This window comes from Anolis carolinensis, unplaced genomic scaffold (assembly GCF_035594765.1).
Source record: "Anolis carolinensis isolate JA03-04 unplaced genomic scaffold, rAnoCar3.1.pri scaffold_9, whole genome shotgun sequence".
In the NCBI taxonomy this organism is placed as follows: domain Eukaryota; kingdom Metazoa; phylum Chordata; class Lepidosauria; order Squamata; family Dactyloidae; genus Anolis; species Anolis carolinensis.
This window is the reverse complement of record NW_026943820.1, coordinates 12,925,875-12,947,814: the sequence shown is the minus strand read 5'-3', so window position 1 is coordinate 12,947,814 and position 21,940 is coordinate 12,925,875. Positions and strand designations below refer to the sequence as shown.

Sequence of the window (21,940 nt, the reverse complement as noted above, 5' to 3'; positions counted from 1 at the left end):
TTGGTGAACTGTGAAGATGCAGATTAGGAGAGCAGCAAAAGTGTGCTAGCCACATTGGTATGCAATGTATATCCAGCACTTTGCCAGCTCTGCTATCTGACAACATAACAGCCAGTGTCCTATTCTAATTCCCACATGTGTATGTCTATTTAGGGAGATACAAATCAGATACAGGAGTTGTGTTGGTAATAGCGGAGCACCCCTGCCCCCATGATGGCATTCTGATACTCTCTAGCTGCAAATGGGAAATCAATTATGGACGCCACGCATGAGAACAGCTCACCATCACCGAAGAACCCTGCTACTATCAGTACATAAAGCATACAGTACGTGGGTCCCTCAGAATCAAGTTGTCATTTAGTGAGCATTGCCCGATATTACCTGATTTTGCAGTTCTACAAGCTCTGTATGTTTCCAGAACACAAAATCGAAAACTATACTTCTCTATGAAGTAGTTCACCCAATTCCCATAAAGAACAGGGAGGATGTTTAAGTCAAAGTCAGTACTGCCCTATTCAGGACCAGCCTGGATCAATTAGGTGTTCAAAACCAACCTGTCTTTTTGATCTGGATCTTTTGGTGCATGTTGAGCTCTATTCTATTTTCATTATAGCTCCTTGGAGTCTATTATAATCACATGTGCTTTCCCTTTGCATGTAGGAAATCTCATGTGTTGATATACAAAATTGTTGTATGTATCCTCAGTCCATCTCAATCAATATTGTGTAAGTAGGACTTAGCAAAAGCTCTGCAGAGAACCAGATATAGTATTTCTCTGCCTCCTGGAGAATACGAGAAGAACTTGGGACTTTCTATATCCAAAATATTTGTTCTATGATCTCTTCCCAAGATCTTATTCTAGATCAGTGGTTCTCAACCTTCCTAATGCTGCGACCCCTTAAGACGGTTCCTCATGTTGTGGTGACTCTCAACCATAAAAGTATTTTCGTTGCTACTTCATAACTATAATTTTGCTACTGTTATGACTCGTAATGTAAATATCTGATATGCAGGATGTATTTTCATTCACTGGACCAAATTTGGCACAAATACCCGAGACACCCAAATTTGAATACTGGTAGGGTTGGGTAGGGATTGATTTTGTCATTTGGAAGTTGTAGTAGCTGGGATTTATAGTTAACCTACAATCAAAGAGAATTCCGAACTCCACCAGTGATGGAATTGAACCAAACTTGGCACACAGAACTCTGATGATCAGCAGAAAATATTGGAAGAGTTTGGTGGGCATTGACCTTGAGTTTTGGAGTTGTAGTTCACCTTCATCCAGAGAGCACTGCGGACTCAAACAACGATGGATCTGGACCAAACTTGGCACAAATACTCAATATGCCCAAATGTGAAGTTTAGAAAAAATAGACCTTAACATTAGAGAGTTGTAGTTGCTGGGATTTATAGCTCATCTACAATCAAAGAGCCCCTTGAACCACACCAATGACAGAATTGGGCAAATTGGACTTTTGGTAGGAGGATTCGGCGTCTGTTTCCAAAAAGGAAGAGGACAGGCAGAGAGATCTTCAACCTTCTCTGCCAAAGGGGTTCCTAAGACTATCAGAAATGTGTTTTCTGATGGTCTTTGGAGACCCCTCTGACACCCTCCTTGTGACCCCCAAGGGGTCCCAACCCCCAGGTTGAGAAACGCTGTTCTAGATCCTTTTTTTAAAAAAAGAAAAGAACTGAAGCTGTCAGAGTCACTCACATAGGATTAAAGCATAGAAATTATCAGTCTTTAGAAGTAATTCAAAACTAACTTTAATGGACAACCTAAAGAAACAATGTCCACCTTAGGAAAGCAGCAGCAAATGCTAATTTATAAGCATTTGAACAAAAGTTCATGAAATATTCTCCTGGTGCTATAAATCATTATGTTCTCCTAACTCCCAAAGATATTGTACAAGCTTTTGAGGAAACAGAAACACATCTCTGAATGTAATTTTCCAGGCAAGTCAGCCTAAGCGGAAGAATAAAATAGCCCTATTGTGAGGACACCTTCTGCATGCAAAAGGATAACCCATCCAATCACATTTGTTCCTCTGTTATTAACTCTCACAGACATTTCAATAAGGAAGGAGATAGAGATTCTTGGTTAGTCAGCATTCGGAGCGTCTGCCATGTGCTTGGGGATTATCTTCACAGCGAAGCCCCTCTCGTGGGAACAAAGCCAGGTCCTGATTGAAAAAGCCGGGCATTTCTTTATTGCTGTTGGATGTTTCAGAGAAGTTTTGGCGACTTTATATGCTCATTTAAAGTAAAAATAACTTTCTGTATCTTGGATACACAAATTTCCGAAATTAATGAGGGTTTTCTTTTTGACAGATGTAGCTGTCACTTTATTTTCATCCCACAAACGTGTAAAACACAAACTGTGAGCACAACTCCATTTGGTTGGTAGCAACTGTTCCATTTTATATTTGGGCAGCCAGTCAGTAAAATAGATTTCTTTCCTCTGCTCATTACCTGCCAAACGAGCATTTGGTAATCCACTGCCCTTGTGGTGTGTTGGACTACAACTCTCCCCGTCCCTGTCCATTAACCACTTGGCCGGATCAGGTAGGAGCCGTAACCCAAAACATCTGATGGACACCAGATGGAAGAAAGGCTGCTCCAAATGGATTCTTGAGGAGTCAACGGGATACATAGACACATTATGAAATGTATAACAGGTGAGCAAAATATAGATTTCGTCAAAAATCAATACATTGAGTAGTGGTTCCCAACCTTTTTTGACCAGGGACCACTCTCCAACATTAGTACCAAAAGGGTTACGAAACAGTTTTTGGTCACTTGTAGATTTGGTTTGGTTATTTGGGGTGCTGATTCATAATATTACATTGGATAGACCACATCAACTCTAGTTTCTGATACAAAACATATGCCATCCAGTAGTTGCCATCTGCTCACCCACAGAAAACCATGTTTAATAAGCCTCGGCACTATAAGAGGGTTTCACAAGATCAGTCGCTTTTGTTGCAATGGTGTAATAATGGTGAGGCCACGAACCATATTTTCGTTCTTGCGGACCATTGGTGGTCCACGGACCACAGATTGAGAATCACTGACAGAAAAAGCAATGGGATAGAATATGTACAAGCTCTCCAAGATTAAACAGAACATTAACAGAAATTAAACTTGTAGAACTCAATCAAACTTGTAGAACTAATAATATGGCTCATTCTGTGGACACTTTCATCTTAAGACTCTGAGGAGCTAATTGTGCTAACAAGCTAGTAGTGTGCTTCATCCAGTTCTTTCCTAACTGGAAATAATTGGAATTTCTCAAGATCTTGACCCATGTATCTCTCTTTTCACAAGACCATGGTATTAATAATACAAGTAGTGTCACAACTGATGCCGAATTGAAGTTAAGATGGTTTGGGTGACCATGGGGTGACCAAAATGCAAAAATGAAGTTTTCTGCACTTTCAATAGATGTTTGCAACTATGGTGCAGAGCTTTAAAGAGGGACAGATGTTATGTCCTTTCTGTATTTGGACTTTGTACCTGTTGGTTTTGAGACAGAATCATATAACTCTCTCCTCAAAGTAGCATAGAATGGAAATAATTGGAAATAATGGTGAATTTTAAAACACTGTTTATGTTTAATCCTGTTTTAATATTTGCATATTTGTATAATTGAAATGGTATGCAAATGCTTTTATGTTAAGCCGCTTTGCGTCCCCTTCGGGAGAGCTAAAGTAGAGTATAAATAAATAAAACAACAACAATAATTACAACACCCAGAATTCCACATTGAGCCATGGCAATTAAAGCGGTGTCAAACTGCACGGTGTAGATGCGCCCTAGAACTCTCTGGCTAAAAATTCTAAATGCTCCCATTAACTTGCAAATCCTACAATTATATTAAACAGATCCATAGCAGCTAAAGTGGAACCATAACACCTAACAGTATGATGTAAGCAAGCATCCTTATATCATAAGGCAGATATAATTAATATAATAGATTTTTTTTCGTATCGGGATTGACTTGAGAAACTGCAAGTCGCTTCTGGTGTGAGAGAATTGGCTGTCTGCAAGGACGTTGCCCAGGGGACGCCCAGATGTTTTGATGTTTTTACCATCCTTGTGGGAGACTTCTCTCATGTCCCCGCATGGAGCTGGAGCTGATAGAGGGAGCTCATCTGCACTCTCCCTGGGTTGGATTCGAACCTGGCAGCCTTCAGGTCAGTAACCCAACCTTCAAGTCACAAGGCTTTAACCCACTACGCCATTGGGGGCTCCAATATAATTCATGTGATGTAGTTATATTAAGAATAGTTTCTGTGTTTCTGATTCCAAACCTGTCCAAATTGGTTTGCTTTTAGTTTTTAAAGGCTGTACACACTTGCCTGCAGTTTGAAGGAGGATCAACTGTAGACCCACGAATACGGTGGCTAATCGAAGTTGACGTCTTGAGGGAAATGGCAATGCTCGATGCCTTTGTTTGTTCCCTTTCTGAGGAACGGGGCATGCCATTTACCTGCTGGAACACCTGCCTATTTGAGCAACAACTTAACTCTCTGTGGGACTGAGTTTGGAAAAGTACCTTTTTGCAATAAGACCAGAGTTTCTGATGTTTTTTTTTCTTCCAATTGCCACATTGTGTAAAAGCAGTAAGTAATATGTGCAATGTATTCTGGCAGCCGAAAGCAATCAACTTAAGAACTTATACAGAATAGCTTTTCATGAACTGTAGAGGGAGGGGGGATGTCCGCTAGCCGAGGAGCCCCCATTGAAGTTATTCAGGGGAGGAGGAGATGCGGGAAAAGGAGACCAAAATTAATTCGGCCTAGGGAGAGATTTCTTGTAGATTTAAAACGGTCTCCTGATATGGTAAATTTGGATATCCGGGCTGGCGGTCCCTTCGGACTAAAGGTGGTGCTGTTGAACGCCAGGTCTGCAAATGGAAAAACCGCAATTATCCAGGATCTTATCCTGGATGAACGGGCAGACCTGGCGTGCATAACGGAGACCTGGCTGGATGAGGCGGGTGGGGTTAATCTCACCCAACTCTGTCCTCCTGGGTACTCCGTGCAGCACCAACCAAGATCCGGAGGGAGGGGAGGCGGAGTCGCAGTGGTCTACAAGGATTCCATCCCCCTGACCAGGTGCCCCATCCCGCAGTCAACCTTGTTTGAATGTGTCCACCTGAGGGTGGGTGACCGGGACAGATTAGGGATTCTGCTAGTGTACCGACCACCCCGCTGCACTACAGTCTCCCTGCCTGAGCTAGCGGGGATGGTCTCGGGCCTGGCGTTGGAGTCCCAGCGGCTTATTGTGCTGGGGGACTTCAATGTCCATGCGGAGACCACCCTGACTGGCGCAGCTCAGGACTTCATGGCCACCATGGCAACCATGGGGCTGTCCCAATTGGTATCTGGTCCCACCCACAGAGCAGGGCACACACTTGACTTGGTTTTCTGCCAGGGATGGGAGGAAGGTGGTGGTGTGGAGGAGCTCACCATCACTCCTTTGCCATGGACCGACCATCACCTGATCAGGTTTAGACTCGCTGTGCCCCCCAACCTCCGCAGGGGTGGAGGACCTAATAAAATGGTCCGCCCCCGGAGGCTTATGGATCCGGATGGATTCCTGACGGCTCTTGGGGAGTTTCCCGCTGCCTCGGTTGGTGATCCTGTCGATGCTCTGGTTGCCCTCTGGAACAAGGAGGCGACTAGGGCAATAGACACGATTGCTCCGGAACGTCCCCTCTCGAGTACCCGAGCTAAACCATCTCCTTGGTTCACTGAGGAGTTGGCAGCGATGAAGCGAAAGAAGAGGGGTCTAGAGCGCGTGTGGCGTTTGAAGCAGAACGAACCAGACCGAGCACGGCTGTGCCTTTATTTAAAGGCATACGCCGCGGCAATAGATGCTGCTAAGAATGTTTTCTTTGCAGCTAATATTGCGTCCGCAAAGAACCGTCCGGCAGAGCTGTTCCGAGTTGTTAGAGGTTTGTTGAATCCCATCTCTCAAGATGGGATCCCTGACAACTCGGCAGCCCGCTGTGAAGCATTTGCTCAGTTCTTTGCGGACAAAGTCGCTCTGATCCGCTCTAGCTTTGACACCATATTAATGGCAGCTTCCGAGGATGTAACACGAGCTCCTGCTTGTCCTATTTTGATGGATTCATTTCAATTGGTTGAGCTCGAGGATGTGGACAAGGTGCTTGGAGAGGCAAAGGCTACCACATGCATCCTAGACCCCTGCCCATCCTGGCTGGTGAGAGAAGCCAGAGGGGGATTGGCCGAGTGGGTGAAGGTGGTGGTGAATGCCTCCCTTCGGGAAGGCATTGTTCCAGCGAGCCTTAAATTGGCTGTGATCAAACCGCTGTTGAAGAAGCCATCACTAGATCCCACTCAATTGGATAGCTATCGGCCTATTTCCAATCTCCCCTTTTTGGGCAAGGTCCTGGAACGTGTGGTGGCTGCGCAACTCCAGGCATTCTTGGTTGACACTGATTTTCTGGATCCGGCGCAGTCTGGCTTCAGGCCGGGGCATGGCACCGAGACAGCCTTGGTCGCCTTAGTCGATGATCTACGCCGGGAACTGGACAGGGGGAGTGTGTCCCTGCTGGTTCTGCTGGACCTCTCAGCGGCCTTCGATACCGTCGATCACGGTATCCTTCTGGGACGCCTCGCAGGAATGGGACTTGGAGGTACTGTTCTGCAGTGGCTCCACTCATTCCTGGAGGGTCGGTCCCAGATGGTGTCATTGGGGGACGCCTGCTCGGCCCCACAACCGTTGACTTGTGGGGTCCCGCAGGGGTCAGTACTGTCCCCCATGTTGTTTAACATCTACATGAAGCCGTTGGGAGAGATCATTCGGAGTTTTGGGGTCCGGTGTCATCTGTACGCAGATGATGTCCAGCTCTGTCACTCCTTCCCACCTGTCACTAAGGAGGCTGTCCAGGTCCTGAACCGGTGTCTGGCCGCTGTGTCGGACTGGATGAGGGCTAACAAATTGAAACTGAATCCAGACAAGACAGAGGTCCTTCTGGTCAGTCGCAGGGCTGAACGGGGAATAGGGTTACAGCCTGTGTTGGACGGGGTCGCACTCCCCCTGAAGACACAGGTTCGCAGTCTGGGGGTTCTCTTGGACTCATCGCTGAGCCTGGAGCCTCAGGTTTCAGCGGTGGCCGGGAGAGCCTTCGCACAACTCCGCCTTGTGCGCCAGCTGCGCCCGTTCCTTGGGAGGTCTGACTTGGCCACGGTGGTCCACGCTCTGGTTACAGCTCGTTTGGATTACTGCAACGCGCTCTACGTGGGGCTGCCTTTGAAGACGGCCCGGAAGCTCCAGCTAGTACAACGGGCGGCAGCCAGATTAATAACTGGGGCGGCTTACAGGGAGCGTACTACCCCCCTGCTAAGCCAGCTCCACTGGCTGCCAATATGCTACCGAGCCCAATTCAAAGTGCTGGTTTTGACCTACAAAGCCCTAAACGGTTCTGGTCCAATTTACCTGTCCGAACGCATCTCCTCCTATGAGCCCACGAGAACCTTAAGATCATCCGGGGAGGCCCTGCTCTCGATCCCACCGGCCTCACAAGCACGGCTGGTGGGGACGAGAGACAGGGCCTTCTCGGTGGCGGCCCCTCGGCTGTGGAACTCCCTCCCCAGTGACATCCGGCAGGCTCCATCCCTTTTGGGGTTCAGGAAGAAGCTGAAGACCTGGCTATGCGCGCAAGCGTTTAATGAATGAACTCAGTTAGCATTGACATGGATCGGATTAAGGCTTTTGCACAAGGTCTGATGGATGATTGGTATATATATTTGGTGTTGCATTGTTTTAAATTTTATATATTGTATTTTATTATGTTATTTAATTATTTTAACTGTTTTATTCTTATTTTATTGTATTATGATGTACTGGTAGTGATCCTACCAGTTGTGTAAGCCGCCCTGAGTCCCCTCGGGGAGAAGGGCGGGGTAGAAATATTGGAAATAAATAAATAAATAAAAAACTGAGATAATGGGATGCTGGATGATTGGGATTTATTCCACAATGCATCCATCAGACGCAGAAGCAATTTGAAAACATTTCACACACTCGTGATAATTGCATTCGGGATGGCTGAAAGACTGGAATAAGAAGACTCATGGAAACATACTCTCCAGATGGCAATTTATATAAAAAGAAAATCTTGAGGTTGAACATGGAGCAAGTAGCGATATCTCGGTGCATTATCAACCAACATAGCGTGGTGTTTTGGGTGAGGGCCATGGATGCCCACCTTGAGCAAATCACGCCCTTTCAGTCTCGGAGGAAGGCAACATCACACCTACTCTGGGCAAATATAACAGTCACCATAAACTGGAAACAATTTGAAGGTACACAATAAAAACAACAATGGAGTTCATCATCCACTCTCAAGAGCTGGGGAGGAAATTGATACAAATCCCTTGGATCCAGCAGTCGGGAAGGGGTCCTAGGTCTGGACTATGCTAATTTTTAATATTTCTCAATACTATCCTTATTTGATTGTTTTTAGCACCAACTGTCAAATTAGTTAATTAAAAACACTAATAATCTGGATTATAAAATGATAACGATTTTTAGCTGGAAGACAGGTGGAGTGGAATCAAGTGAAGGAAAAGGAGCAAAAAGAGACATGCAAATAAGAGGAAAGAAATGAAAAGTTTGAGTAAGCAGACAGGCTTAGAAGAAACCATCGATAAAAGGCAAGGCTGCCTATGACAATGGTGACTAGCTTGTGACAGTACCTGGTGGTGTTTCTCCTCTGCTCAGAAAGACTCAAGGGATCTCATTCAGAAATTGATGAATTTCTGGCTTCAAACCCACTCAGTAGCCCTTTGCTTCACCTTCTTTCACTTTGTTCAGATCTGACATGTACAATGTTTATTTCTTTGGAATTATGTGTTAATTTCATTTACTACTTTTGAGATGTTTTGTTTACAGACCTCCACATTATACTCGTCATATTGTGAAATCAGTAAGGCCCACGGATGGTGAATATTCATTACATGCACCTTGGCAATCCCGATGAAGGGATCTTGTGATGCGTGGAGTGAATGAAATTGTATGATTGGGGCCTGGCTAAGGGCCTATTAAGGCTTGCCAGGGCTGAAGACCCTCCACAATTAAAGACATGGCTTTTCCGACAGGCCTTTGACCACATCGAGATCCTTTTCAAATACATACGAGGACCTTTAGATTACCCATCAAGCACTTTACTAGTCTGAGATCATATACTGTTTTTACTTGCAGTAATAGCTGTATTTTATGGTTTGATTAGGGGTAGTATGTTATTGTGATGTTATGTTGGTTGTTTATAATGCTCATGTTTTGTTTTTGCATTTTTGTATCTTGCGTGTTACACCTCGAGTACTCTGTGACTGTCCTGAGTACCTCTGGGAGATGGTGGTGGGTTACAAATAAAATTTGTTTATTATTTATTAAATAATAATAATAATAATAATAATAATAATAATAATAATAATAATGATAACATTCTAAGAAGATTGAGGCTTAAAATGACATGATATTGACTATGGCACGAAAACTGCTGATCTGACAATAACTGACTTGGGAACGTGTAAACAGGACATGTGGTTGTTGTGTGTTTTCCGGGCTGTATGGCCATGTTCAAGAAGTATTCTCTCCTGACGTTTCGCCCACCAACAGGACATGTTTACATAGTCAGAAACAATAATTATTTAAGTTAAAAAATTGTTGCTTATATTATGGGGAAAAAACAATATTTGTCCGGAACTGATAAAAGTGTCAGTAAGTTTTAGCTGAATAACAAGTTGTCAATCAATCCAAAACAACAACAAGAAGTTGCTACATAGAGATCCCTTTCCCCTTAGAAAAGTGTGTCAGATCTGTGGGGAATGCAGAGTCTAAACACTCATGGCCTCCTTCCAAGATGGTCCAAATGAAGAAGGTGGTGAGTATGTGTATGAATGAATGTATGCTGAGTAAAGGTGATTTTCCCTTTGTCAGTGTAACCAATATAGCTTCTATAAAACCAGTACTCAGTCTGTGTGACTACTTCATTCTCTTAAGGTACCTGATAGCAAACTGTCCCACAGAAATCAGATTAAAGAACATTTTTGGTTCAAAAAGTATTCATGACAATTTCAGGGTGAAAGTTGTCACTTCCTGTATATCAGTGGTTCTCAACCTGTGGGTCCTCAGATGTTTTGGCCTTCAACTCCAGAAATCCTAACAGTTGGTAAACTGGCTGGGATTTCTGGGAGTTGTAGCCCAAACCACCTCGGAACCCACATGTTGAGAACCACTGCTGTATATGGTACTCCACAGAGTTGTTTCCATGTGGAAACCCATGGCTCTGCATCCCATAGTTCTCTCTAAGCAGCCTAGATCAAGCACGAAAGACTTCATTAGTCAAACCATGGGTCATTCAGTGATGGGATCAATGCTTTCTCAATTTTATTCTATGAATTTGCATTTAATGACTTATTCGAACTCTCCTCTGCTGCATCCCTTAACTGCTTATCTGGAATACCATTTCCAGGATTGTTACCTTACATAGATAACAAGTTTAATTTACATATGTTGCCATTCTTGTATTCTGGAAAAATGCAGTAGCTAAATACCCAAATTTATTTGTCACTTGCTTGTTTCGTCCAAGGATTTCTCAGTAATTTTAGTATTTGTGCCCATGAAGTGACCCTCTGCAATCAGGACAGTGAATGATTTGTTTATATACATTTCTTTATACAGGGTGTTGCCTGCTGGCTCAAAATTCACATTTGGTGGAAAACAGACATATAAACAAAGGAAGATTAAGAAATCCATGATTTTTTAAAAGACTGAATGGTAAAGAAACCACAGAAGTAGCAATGCATTGTTGTCAACATGCTCACAGATATAAAGCTTCCTGAAAAGGCGTGTGAGGATTGTATTGACACAGGCACGCAATATGAAGCGGTATCAAAGTTTAAGAAAAGTTGGAGAAACCGGTTTATAAATTGCTTGGATAGTTGAAAACTGTGGAGACCACACTGGCAGAACTTGTAAAGGATTTTTCTTCAGTGAGAGCAACAAAAACCTTAAGCTAAACAGCAGGTGAAGCACCACAGCAACGTTCTTCAAAAGATGAAGAAGACAAACTGGGGAAGCGGAATGTGGTTGATAGTCCAACCTCATGCTATATCCCTCTGCAAGTAATGTGCTTCCTGGTGGATAGAGAGACCGACATCAAATATCCAGAAAGTTCATTACGTTTTGGAATTAAAAATAAACCAAGTATAGGAGAAAACATTTACCATATGCAGTTGAAAGCCACACCCAAATACCAGTTCTATGACCTCATAGAATTTCTCCAGGCCTGGTGTTCTCATATTGAAGCTTCTTTAACAGAAGTACTTCCGGTTGCCTACAAGACAGTCAGGATGTTTCTTGGAGGCTTCTGTTGTGTGCTTTTTTTGGGGGACTGCCGTCTTACTGCCAAATGTTCTCAGCCACGAAAAACCGGCCTGGGCAACAACTGGCTTAGATTTGTCATCTCAAGAAAGAGAACAACTATGGAAAAGAGAGCAATCAGATGTGTCTTCTTTTTGGCATAGACATTTCACGAAGGACCATAGAGGCATGGATTATTCGTAGTGCGCTGCTACTGCTGACAGTTATTGGGATTTCTAGCATCTACATTTCATGGAAATGCATGAAAAACGTTAAGGTAAGATTTATACGGGGGCTCTTGGTGGCACAGTGTGTTAAAGCGCTGAGCTGTTGAACTCGTGGACCAAAAGGTCCCAGGTTCAAATTTCAGGAGTGGAATGAGTGCCCGCTGTTAGCCCCAGCTCCTGCCAACCTAGCAGTTTGAAAACATGGAAATGTGAGTAGATCAATATGTACTGCTCCGGCGGGAAGGTAATGGCACTCCATGCAGTCATGCCGGCCACATGACCTTGGAGGTGTCTATGGACAATGCTGGCTCTTTGGCTTAGAAATGGAGATGAGCACCAACGCCCAGAGTCGGTCACGACTGGACTTAACGTCAGGGGAAACCTTGACCCTTAAGATTGATATGTATGCATTTTACAATGAACAGTATGGTCCACCCATTTGAGTGTCTCACGTATTTTATCATATTTACATATTTCTAATGAAAATGTATTTGCATTGTTCTCTACGCCTGCAAGAAGAACCTTACAAAAAGGTGATAGCGCTTTTTACAGGTCTCCTCCCTGTATTTGACAGCAGACTGACACTTTGAGAAAATGTCACTTTAGTCTATGCTTACTATCTACACATCAGGCTTCTGTTAAGAAACACAAAGATAGGGAGAATAAAACCAAATGGCCATTTTGATAAACCTCTATTTTTTCCCCTTAAGTTAATACAATGATCTTGTTTTGTCATTTTTTGCAGCCCAGCCAGGCCATGACCAAGATGCCAACTGTTGCAGAAATGAAAAATGAACGGATGATGGAGCAGATAGTGAAAAACACCATTGAAATCAACAAAGGCATTAAGGAGATCCTATGGATGCAGAGGGAATTACTAAAAACTCAATTAACAACAGGAAGAAATAACATCTATGAAACAGAGGGCGAGGATTTAACCCCAATGAATCCCGATTCCTGCTCAGATTCTGGTCAAAAAGAAGGCCGAAGAGGAGGAAGGGGAAAGGCAGGGAAGAAAAAGGGGAGGGAGGAGGGAAGAAGAACAGGAATGTGAGAGTGACAGGTAGAAAGGGTTGGGGGGGGGATGGGGGGGAGGGGGAAGGGATAGATAGGTGTAAAGTTAATTCAGATGTTTTAAATAAAAGTTGGCCATGTTTCAATCCACACTGTGGTCTGGTCTTTTATTGCAGGGGTGGGATGGCAAATGTGACACAATATAAATTAAAGCAATGCAATTATACTGTACTAAAGTATTAAAAATACAGTATATACTCGAGTATAAGCCGACCCGAATATAAGCCGAGGCACCTAATTTTACCACAAAAAACTGGGAAAACATTGACTCCAGTATAAGCTGAGATACCAGTAAAATTACATTAATTGAGGCCTCAGTAGTTTAAATGTTTTTGAATCTTTACATCAAACTGTAATTTAAGATATGAGTGTCCAACTCTGATTAAATCATTATTTTCATCTTCTTCAATGTAAATGTGCTTACGTATCCTTTTAATAATAATAGAGTGAAATAATAAAAGTAATAATAATAATAATAAATGCAGTATAATAATAAATGTAATAATAAATATAATAAAATAATAAATGTATTATTAATAATAAAAATAGAGAAAAATAAATGTAAAAGTAACAACAATAATAAAGTAAAATAATTAATGTAATAATAATAATTAATAGAGTAAAATAATAAATGTAACAATACCAATAATAATAGAGAAAAATAATAAATATACCATATATACCTGAGTATAAGCCGACCTGAATATAAGCCCACCGGGACCCTCACCCGGGTATAAGCCGAAGAGGGTTTTTTTCAGTCCTAAAAAAGGGCTAAAAAACTAGGCTTATAATCGAGTATATACAGTACATTTTAAAATGACAGCTAATTGCCTTCACCTCAAAACTGCATTTACAAATGAACTACAATTATATACTTTTTACTCTAATGCTATCTGTTTACAAACTGCAATTGGTCTTTTATGTACTTTTGCTTAGTTCAGTATGGAACGGGAACTAAAGAAATGAAAGTTTGTCTCCCATCTCACTTGACAAATGTAAAAACGAAAGAATGATCCAGGAAGATCGTGGGAAAGCTGAGCACAGCACATGCGCAGCTGAGGGAAGGGAAGCCAGCCAGGTTCAGGACACAAGCCAGGCGGGAATGTGGGGGGGGGGGGGCTTTCCAAACACTTTTATTGCTATGATAACTGCCTAGATTTCACTGGGGACTATGGTGAGAACTGGTATTTGGGTCTGGTTTTCAACTGAATATGGTAAATGTTTTCTCCTATACTTTTGTTTATTTTTAATTCCAAAACGTAATGAACTTTCTGGATAGCCCTCGTACTATTGGGAGGCAACAAGGGGAGAGAACACAGTACGGCCAGTTTCCAGGGCAGGAGGGAATAAATTTTCAGACTTTACGTGGATCCTGTTGAAATGAAGGATTCCTGTCCCAAGAATGCCATAGAAAAGGGGTGTCAAACTCTTTTTCATCAAGGACCACATCAACCTTATGGTTGCCTTCAAAGGGTTGGAGGATCCATGGATGGTGCATTCATGGATACAGAGGGCCAACTATAATTTCTATACATACTAGTTTCTACCCAGTTTGGGTCCCCAGATATTACTGAACATCTCCCATCACATTGTATTATTCACCATGCGGACTGGGGATATTGGGAATTGCAACCTAACTGCACTAGTGGCTCTGAGGTTGGGGAAAGGTTTAAGGACATTTTAAAGCCAGACATCCTATCTACAAGCCTTGGATTTACATTCAAACCCCACTTTCCTGATTCAACAAAACAAACGACATCCTTTTAGATGTTACTATATCCCAACTCCCATCAGTTCTATTCATGACATCTAATGATGAGGAATACAGGAGTTGTAGTCCAGCCAGCACCTGGAGGGCCACATTTGTGTTTTATACATATGCCATATGGTCATGCCAGAGGACACAGAAAATGCCTAGCAAGGATGTATTTTGGATAAACAAAACACTGGTCCTGAGATATGGGGGTCATACTGTACATCTGCTTCATATTGCCATTTCTTTGTACAGACTATTTCCTGAACCTTAATCTCAGGTTAGCACTTACTATCCTGGTTGGATGTCAGGAAAGCTGGACTGGAGATTCTCCAATACTCAGGCCCCTTTTTATGCTGCTATGATACTGCTGTAGAGATGGATCATATTCAAGAAAGGACAAGCTAGGCAGTGAAGGCTACTTCCAAAATGAAGTGTACCAGAACATTTTCCCAGAAATAACATAAAGAAAAACGTTACGAAGTTGTTTCAAACATTTTGGATAAAAACCAGGTTGTATGTGGACATTTTCACACAATCTGTAAACAAATTTAATAATGTTAATGTAATACATACCATTTTTTTTAAAAAAAAGATTGGTCCTGGGCTCAGCTCTGCTCTACCATCCATAGCAATCTGAATTCTTGCAACACAGAAAATCGCTTTTCTCAACCAAGGGAAAGCATAAGGTGCAGATTCCAACAGGGATGTTTGTGGGAATAATATGAAGACTGTTGTAGGACACCCACCAAAAGTGTGACAAACCTTGAAAGACATGGACCAATATTAGTTTCACAGTTAAGTACCTGCAACAAGATTTTGCACCATGTAAAATATGGCAGAAATTGCCTGTCAGTGTTTTTTTTCTCTTAAATCCCTGATGTATTGCTGCAAGAAGAAAATACAAATCATGATCTGGGCTTTGATGTCCTCAAAACAAGTATCAAGGTGACAGGGTTGTTGTATGTCTTTCGGGCTGTGTGGCCATGTTCCAGAAGCATTCTCTCCTGACGTTTCGCCCACATCTATGGCAGGCAACAGAAAGGAAGAAACCATGAAAATGAACAAAATCTGGCTACCAGTATTACAAAACTCAAAAATCAGAACAGTAAATAAAAAGCAATACTCTGAAAACAGAGGGTTTCCAGACATGAATCAACCAAGGGCAGTTAACGACTCTAAACAAAGGATGCCCCAGAGGCAGGAAGAAGACAGCAGATAAGCTTTTCAATGCTAATTTAAGTGATTAACTACACTACATTCATACTGACCTCTCTCACCCTAGACTTTCCACAGATATATATTAACCTCTTTGCTTAGTTTTCTCCATACCTCACAACCTCTGAGGATGCCTGCCATAGATGTGGGCGAAACGTCAGGAGAGAATGCTTCTGGAACATGGCCACACAGCCCGAAAGACATACAACAACCCTGTGATCCCGGCCATGAAAGCCTTCGACGACATATCAAGGTGACATTTTAAATGTGCTGTACGGAATGATACAGCTAGATGAATGAAAAAGATCCGGAATGCGAATATCAAACTATCCATAGATTCTGCCTGGTAAATAGGAGAACCTTACTCTCCCAAATGAAATCTAAAGTTTCAAAGGCAAGGAAACCTTTTGACAACAAGTCAAAATATGGACACCCTGAAAATGTGTGCTGGTACAATGTTCTTACAACATTGATCCAATGTTACCAGCATAAGTAGCCCGTCTACCACTTATTTGCTGGCAAAGCAAGCTTCAGGTCTGGTCTACAAGGAGACTGTAATTAAAAGGCAGCAATATAAAATTAATCAAGATGAACCAGGTGGATGCACTGTAACTCATTTGAGTCTTAATTGGCACTTACCACAGTGATTCTAGCTACAGTTTGAGAAATACCGTCTGTTAAGTACTTTTGATGTTAAGCTACGTGGTGCTCTGTCCACTTATTTCGTTTTATTACTCAGGTAATTAAGCTTCAGACTAAGAAGATGACCTGGAGGAAGAAAAATGATATGGAATGAAGTAGAGAAAATACACTGTCTGTGACCAGAGTATTGTATATATTTTGTGGTTTTTCTCTCTTCAATGAGAAACACTTGAAGCCCCATGCATACCTGTTTTGTTCTTGTTGGCCTGATCAAAGGGGAAGAGTGGTTTACAGAGAGAATATCTATAATGGAGTTGGGAAATAATTAAACAAGCTTTTAAGAAAGTATGAACACTTACGTCTCCATCAAATCCCATATGGTACATTATTGTATACACACATGAATTATATTTACAAGATTTACACGCCCATTTTTCACCTTTGAAAGGAGGCTAAAAGTCAATTGATAATGAGCCCTGAGCAGCGTCCTCCCGGCCCCGGACGTAGATTTCGCAAGGAATCTCTTCCATCACTCGATCCTCTATCACCTGCTCTGGGCACTCATGAGCTTGTTTGAAAGTATAGCTGCTTTTTTTGAAGGTGCTATTAAAGGTCTTCATGGGCTGCGGCTGTGCAAAGTCGTTGCGGAAAGGAAGCTCCATTGAACTGAGGTTGGTCCTGCTTTGCTTTACTGCCGCAGTCTGGGAGCCACAATGATGGTCGTGGATGCACCTCGACGCCGTGGAGGAGCGCCTCATTTTCTGGTAGTTTTCAAGTTCCTCGGAGAGGTCGGCCAAGTCGGCAGAAATCTCTTTGTCTCTCAGTGAAAAGAGCTCATAATGAGGAGGATCAAACACCTCCTGGAAGCCGGTTTTATTAAAAGTAGTTTTGCAAGCCATCACCTTCTTGCGAGGCTGCTTGACCTGCACCAGGATCGAAATGATGAGAAGAACCAAGACAATCCCGGAAGTGATGCCAATTATCGTTCCGTGGGTTTTGGTTATTTGTTCAAATAACCCTGTTTTCTTCTTTTCTGGAACGGACAAAGAAACGGCAAGCAGGTTTATGCATAATCCTTGGACTATTTTGTTAAGATTCATGTAAGCACTGTCTGAAACTTGTTAAAGAACATGTAGAAGTCTCTCTTTCTCTCCACAAAAAATACAAAAAGTTCATTTTCCAAATACAGAAATCCACTAACAGGAAAGTCTAGAAATCTGAACCTGCAGTCAAACATTCCATGAACCGTATTAGAGAAGAGAGAAGCACAGGAGTTCTGCTTCTAAAGTAGGAGCAACAGAAATGGGTGGCATCCTACACAAGCACAGTCCCCTAACATCCTACATTGAACTGACAGAGCATCAAGCTCCATCAGGTGAACTCAATTTCCGCTCTCCTTCCTAACTGTGCAATCTAAAGCTCTAAATGGTTCCGGCCCAGCTTACTTGTCTGAATGTGTCTACCACATAATTTAAGATCTTCAGGGGAGACCCTGCTTTCGGTCCCAGGTGCGGCTGGTGGGGATGAGAGATAGAGCTTTTTCAGTGGTGGCCCCCCGCCTATGGAACTCCCTCCCAAGTGAAATCAGGCAAGCTCCCTCTCTCCTTTTCTTCCGTAAAAGACTTAAGACATGGCTGTGGGACCAGGCTTACGAATAATAGAGGCAACACCAACTACAACATATGTTTCAGGATATAATTGACAGACCCGGTTCAGACTCGAAATGTATGTTACTGTGATTATTTATATATGTGTTGTATATTGTAAGCCACCCTGAGAAATCTACCTCTTTATTATTGAGGCTCCTTCAAAAGTCATCTAGTACAATAGAAGATGGCCAGACAGTTTCCAGATGTATTTCTATAGCAAGACCTTAGAGTCCTCGTGGACAACAAGTTAAACATGAGCCTACAATGTGATGTGGCAGCAAAAAAAGCCAATGGGATTTTGGCTTGCATAAATAGGGGTATAGTGTCTAGATCCAGGGAAGTCATGCTCCCCCTCTATTCTGCCTTGGTCAGGCCACACCTGGAATACTGTGTCCAATTCTGGGCACCACAGTTGAAGGGAGATAATAATAATAATAATAAAACTTTATTTATACCCCACCACCATCTCCCCAACGGGGACTCGGGGCGGTTTACATGGGGCCATACCCAAAACAATACAATGTAAACAGCATATAAAAGAACAGCACAGCACAATACAATAAGAAATACAGTAAATAATATCCATTACAAAATAAAGCAAGGAGACAATGAAAACAAGGGCAGACCACATGAACATTAAGTTAAAACTCGGGGTGAGAAAGACATAAAAATAAAACCACATCGAACAGGGTCATATGGGAGTGGGGTATTCTGGAGGATAGATATTAGAGGGAGCAACGGAAAAGAAATATAAAATGGTTACTCTTCAAAAGCACAGCGAAAGAGCCATGTTTTCAAGTCTTTCTTGAAGGCTGCTAGTGTGGGGGCTTGCCTAATCTCCGCGGGCAGAGAATTCCACAATCGGGGGGCCACAGCAGAAAAGGCCCTCTCCCTTGTTCCCACAAGGCGGGTCTGGGATATCGGAAGTGGGGACAGGAGAGCTTCCCCTGATGAGCGAAGGGATCGTGTAGGCTTGTGATAGGAGATACGGTCACGAAGGTAGGTGGGTCCCAAACCGTTTAGGGCTTTATATGTGATGGTATACACCTTGAATTGGGACCGGAAAATAAAAGGCAGCCAGTGGAGCTCCTTGAACAGGGGAGTAGATCTCTCCCTGTAACTCGCCCCCGTAATTAACCTGGCAGCCGAGCGCTGGACCAATTGTAGTTTCCGGGCCGTCTTCAAGGGAAGCCCCACGTAGAGCGCATTACAGTAGTCCAGTCTAGAGGTAACTAAGGCATGCACCACCGTGGTCAAGTCAGACTTCACGAGGTATGGTCGCAGTTGGCGCACAAGCTTGAGTTGTGCGAAGGCCCTCCCGGCCACCGCCGACACCTGCGCCTCAAGCGTCAGCGCTGAGTCCAGGAGGACCCCCAAACTGCGGACCTGTGATTTCAGGGGGAGTGCAACCCCGTCCAGCACAGGTTGCCACCCAATACCCCGAGATGTTGACAAGCTGGAAAGCGTCCAGAGGAGGGCGACTAAAATGATCAAGGGTCTGGAGAACAAGCCCTATGAGGAGTGACTTAAAGAGCTGGGCATGTTTAGCCTGCAGAAGAAAAGACTGAGGGTAGACATGATAGCCATGTACAAATATGTGAAGGGAAGTCATAGGGAGGAAGGAGCAAGCTTGTTTGCTGCTGCCCTGAAGACTAGGACGCGGAACGATGGCTTCAAACTACGGGAAAGGAGATTCCACCTGAACATTAGGAAGAACTTCCTCACTGTGAGGGCTGTTCGGCAGTTGAACTCTCTGCCCCGGACTGTGGTGGAGGCTCCTTCTTTGGAGGCTTTTAAGCAGAGGCTGGATGGCCATCTGTCGGGGGTGCTTTGAATGAGATTTTCCTGCTTCTTGCAGGGGGTTGGACTGGATGGCCCATGAGTTCTCTTCCAACTCTACGATTCTATTCTATGATTCTATGTGAAGATGACACCATTTCTGTAAGTTCTGGAGGACCCTAAGTTGATCTAGGACAATATCTTTCTCCTAATTTGTCCAACTACGGAAACACAATTAGATACTGTCCACCCCCTATTTTTTCCACTAAACAGACAAAAGGGCGGGGGGGGGGGGGGGCTCAGCAGAAAGTATAGAGTCATTGAGATGTTGGATGCCAACAAGTGTAAGATGACATACACAGGTTTAATCTAACACTATGCATCCAGAGGCAAGTCGCACTTCACATAATATACAAAATATCTGTAGACGAAGGTCACAATTTTATTGGTCACAGTTATAGGTAGAGTTGGCAAGCCCGTGGGTCTGGATGCAGGCACTGTTTGATAAGCTCAATTCTATGTTCTACTGCTGGAAGCCCCCCCATGTGGTCCCCTCTGCAACCAGGAGATGCAGGAAGGCATCTGCCCTCAAGTGCATCCTGCACCACCCAGCAAACTCCTATCACTCCCCAGTGCCAGACATTGGCAACACATTATGATGCCTCAAATGTTAACCGTTTCTGGGTCTATTTGACCTGTGGGTTTCAAAAACGGCACCCATCAGTATTCTCCTATCAGCTCTTGTTTTTGAGATACAGAACATCTACCAGTCGCCATCCGCTTGCCCACAGAAAACCATGATAACCACATCCAAGAAACAAGAGCTGATGCGGTCTATCCAGAGCAATTTTCTGAATCAGGGCCACAAATAACTCCAGAAACAGGCCTAAAAACCAAGACACAAAGGATTTTTTGTTGTTGTTCAGCTGTGTAATAGATGTCCTGGATCCAGTTCATATATCCCTTCACCCAACTGGAGTGAAGCCAGCATCAAGATCACTCAAGTTGGGTAAGGTTTTAAGTGAGGCTGCTTTGGCTCCTGGAAAGAAGACACCAACTGGTCACCATTCATGGATTGTGACCCGCATGCTCTGCAAAGACCCTGTGATGAGTCATACAGGGCTCTTATGGACATATATCAGTAACACGATTCAGTCTTAATTTCTATATAATCCATATTTCTATCTAGAGAGCATTCTGCCTTTATGGATTACGTGAGTGAAAGGAATCTAAGATGGAGATAAGGGACTAGACTGAATGGCCCTTGTGATCTCTTCTGAGTTTGTGATTCTATGAAATAATAATAATAATAATAATAATAATTATTATTATTATTATTATTATTATTATTTTATTTTTATACCCCGCCTCTATCTCCCCAAAGGGGACTCAGGGCGGCTTACATGGGGCCAAGCCCGAATAAAAACAATAGCAATATAAAACACAACAATAGACAAAAAACATGCACAATTATAAAAATTTAAACATTAACATGAAACATTAACATGAAACATGAAATTTGATCAGAAGAACTAGATTAATACGTAGGCTTTGGAAAAATCTTAGCTCAAGTTCTCAAGTGCATTATTGGGGGGATGGTTTCAATTTTTTTTAAGTAGCACAGAAATTTGTTATATTACTATGATAAACTAGGAAGTTGCAGAACAGCCATTTCTCACAAGGAAAGCCCAATAATGGTTAAAATGAAGGCCTTATTGGAATCGCCATAAGAAGCCTTAAGGGATTTGATGGCCTTCATGACAACATTTCAGCTTGAAGGAGCACCCAGTGGCGCAATGGGTTAAACCCTTATGCTGGCAGGACTGCTAACTGAAAGGTTGGTGGTTTGAATCTGAGGAGCGGAGTGAGCTCCCATCTGTCAGCTCCAGCTACCCATGCGGGAACATGAGAGAAGCCTCCCACGGGATGGTAAAACATACATCCATACATCCCTTGGGCAACGTCCTTGCAGATGGCCAATTCTCTCACATCAGAAGTGACTTGCAGTTCCTCAAGTCGCTCTTGACACACACAAAAAAATAGCTTGGTTTGAAAACAGACAGAATCAAAAAACCCAAATAGCGAATTACCTGCCTGATGACGTTTTCTTGAAAAGCCCTGTTTCCCAGAGTTTAAAGCATTTTCTATTTTTAAACCCTCTATCAGTCAAACAAGGGCAGACTGGTACCTGCACT

At 43.0% G+C, this 21,940-nt stretch overlaps 1 protein-coding gene across 6 annotated transcripts in view; it reads right to left on the bottom strand.

Annotated features, from left to right (window-relative positions):
* Positions 1-1,753: 1,753 nt before the first annotated feature.
* The window catches only part of neto2 (neuropilin and tolloid like 2), a 57,354-nt gene continuing 37,167 nt past the window's right edge, over positions 1,754-21,940 (bottom strand). For 2 of the 6 annotated variants that reach the window (XM_062962011.1, XM_003222927.4), the window contains exon 9: positions 16,492-17,350. In XM_062962011.1, coding sequence (XP_062818081.1) covers positions 16,770-17,350 — 581 coding nt within the window. In that variant the 3' untranslated portion in view covers positions 16,492-16,769. Of the gene's footprint in view, positions 17,351-21,940 lie in introns of all 6 variants that reach the window. The other 4 variants (XR_010000643.1, XR_010000644.1, XM_008113906.3 and 1 more) reach the window with 4 other exon arrangements.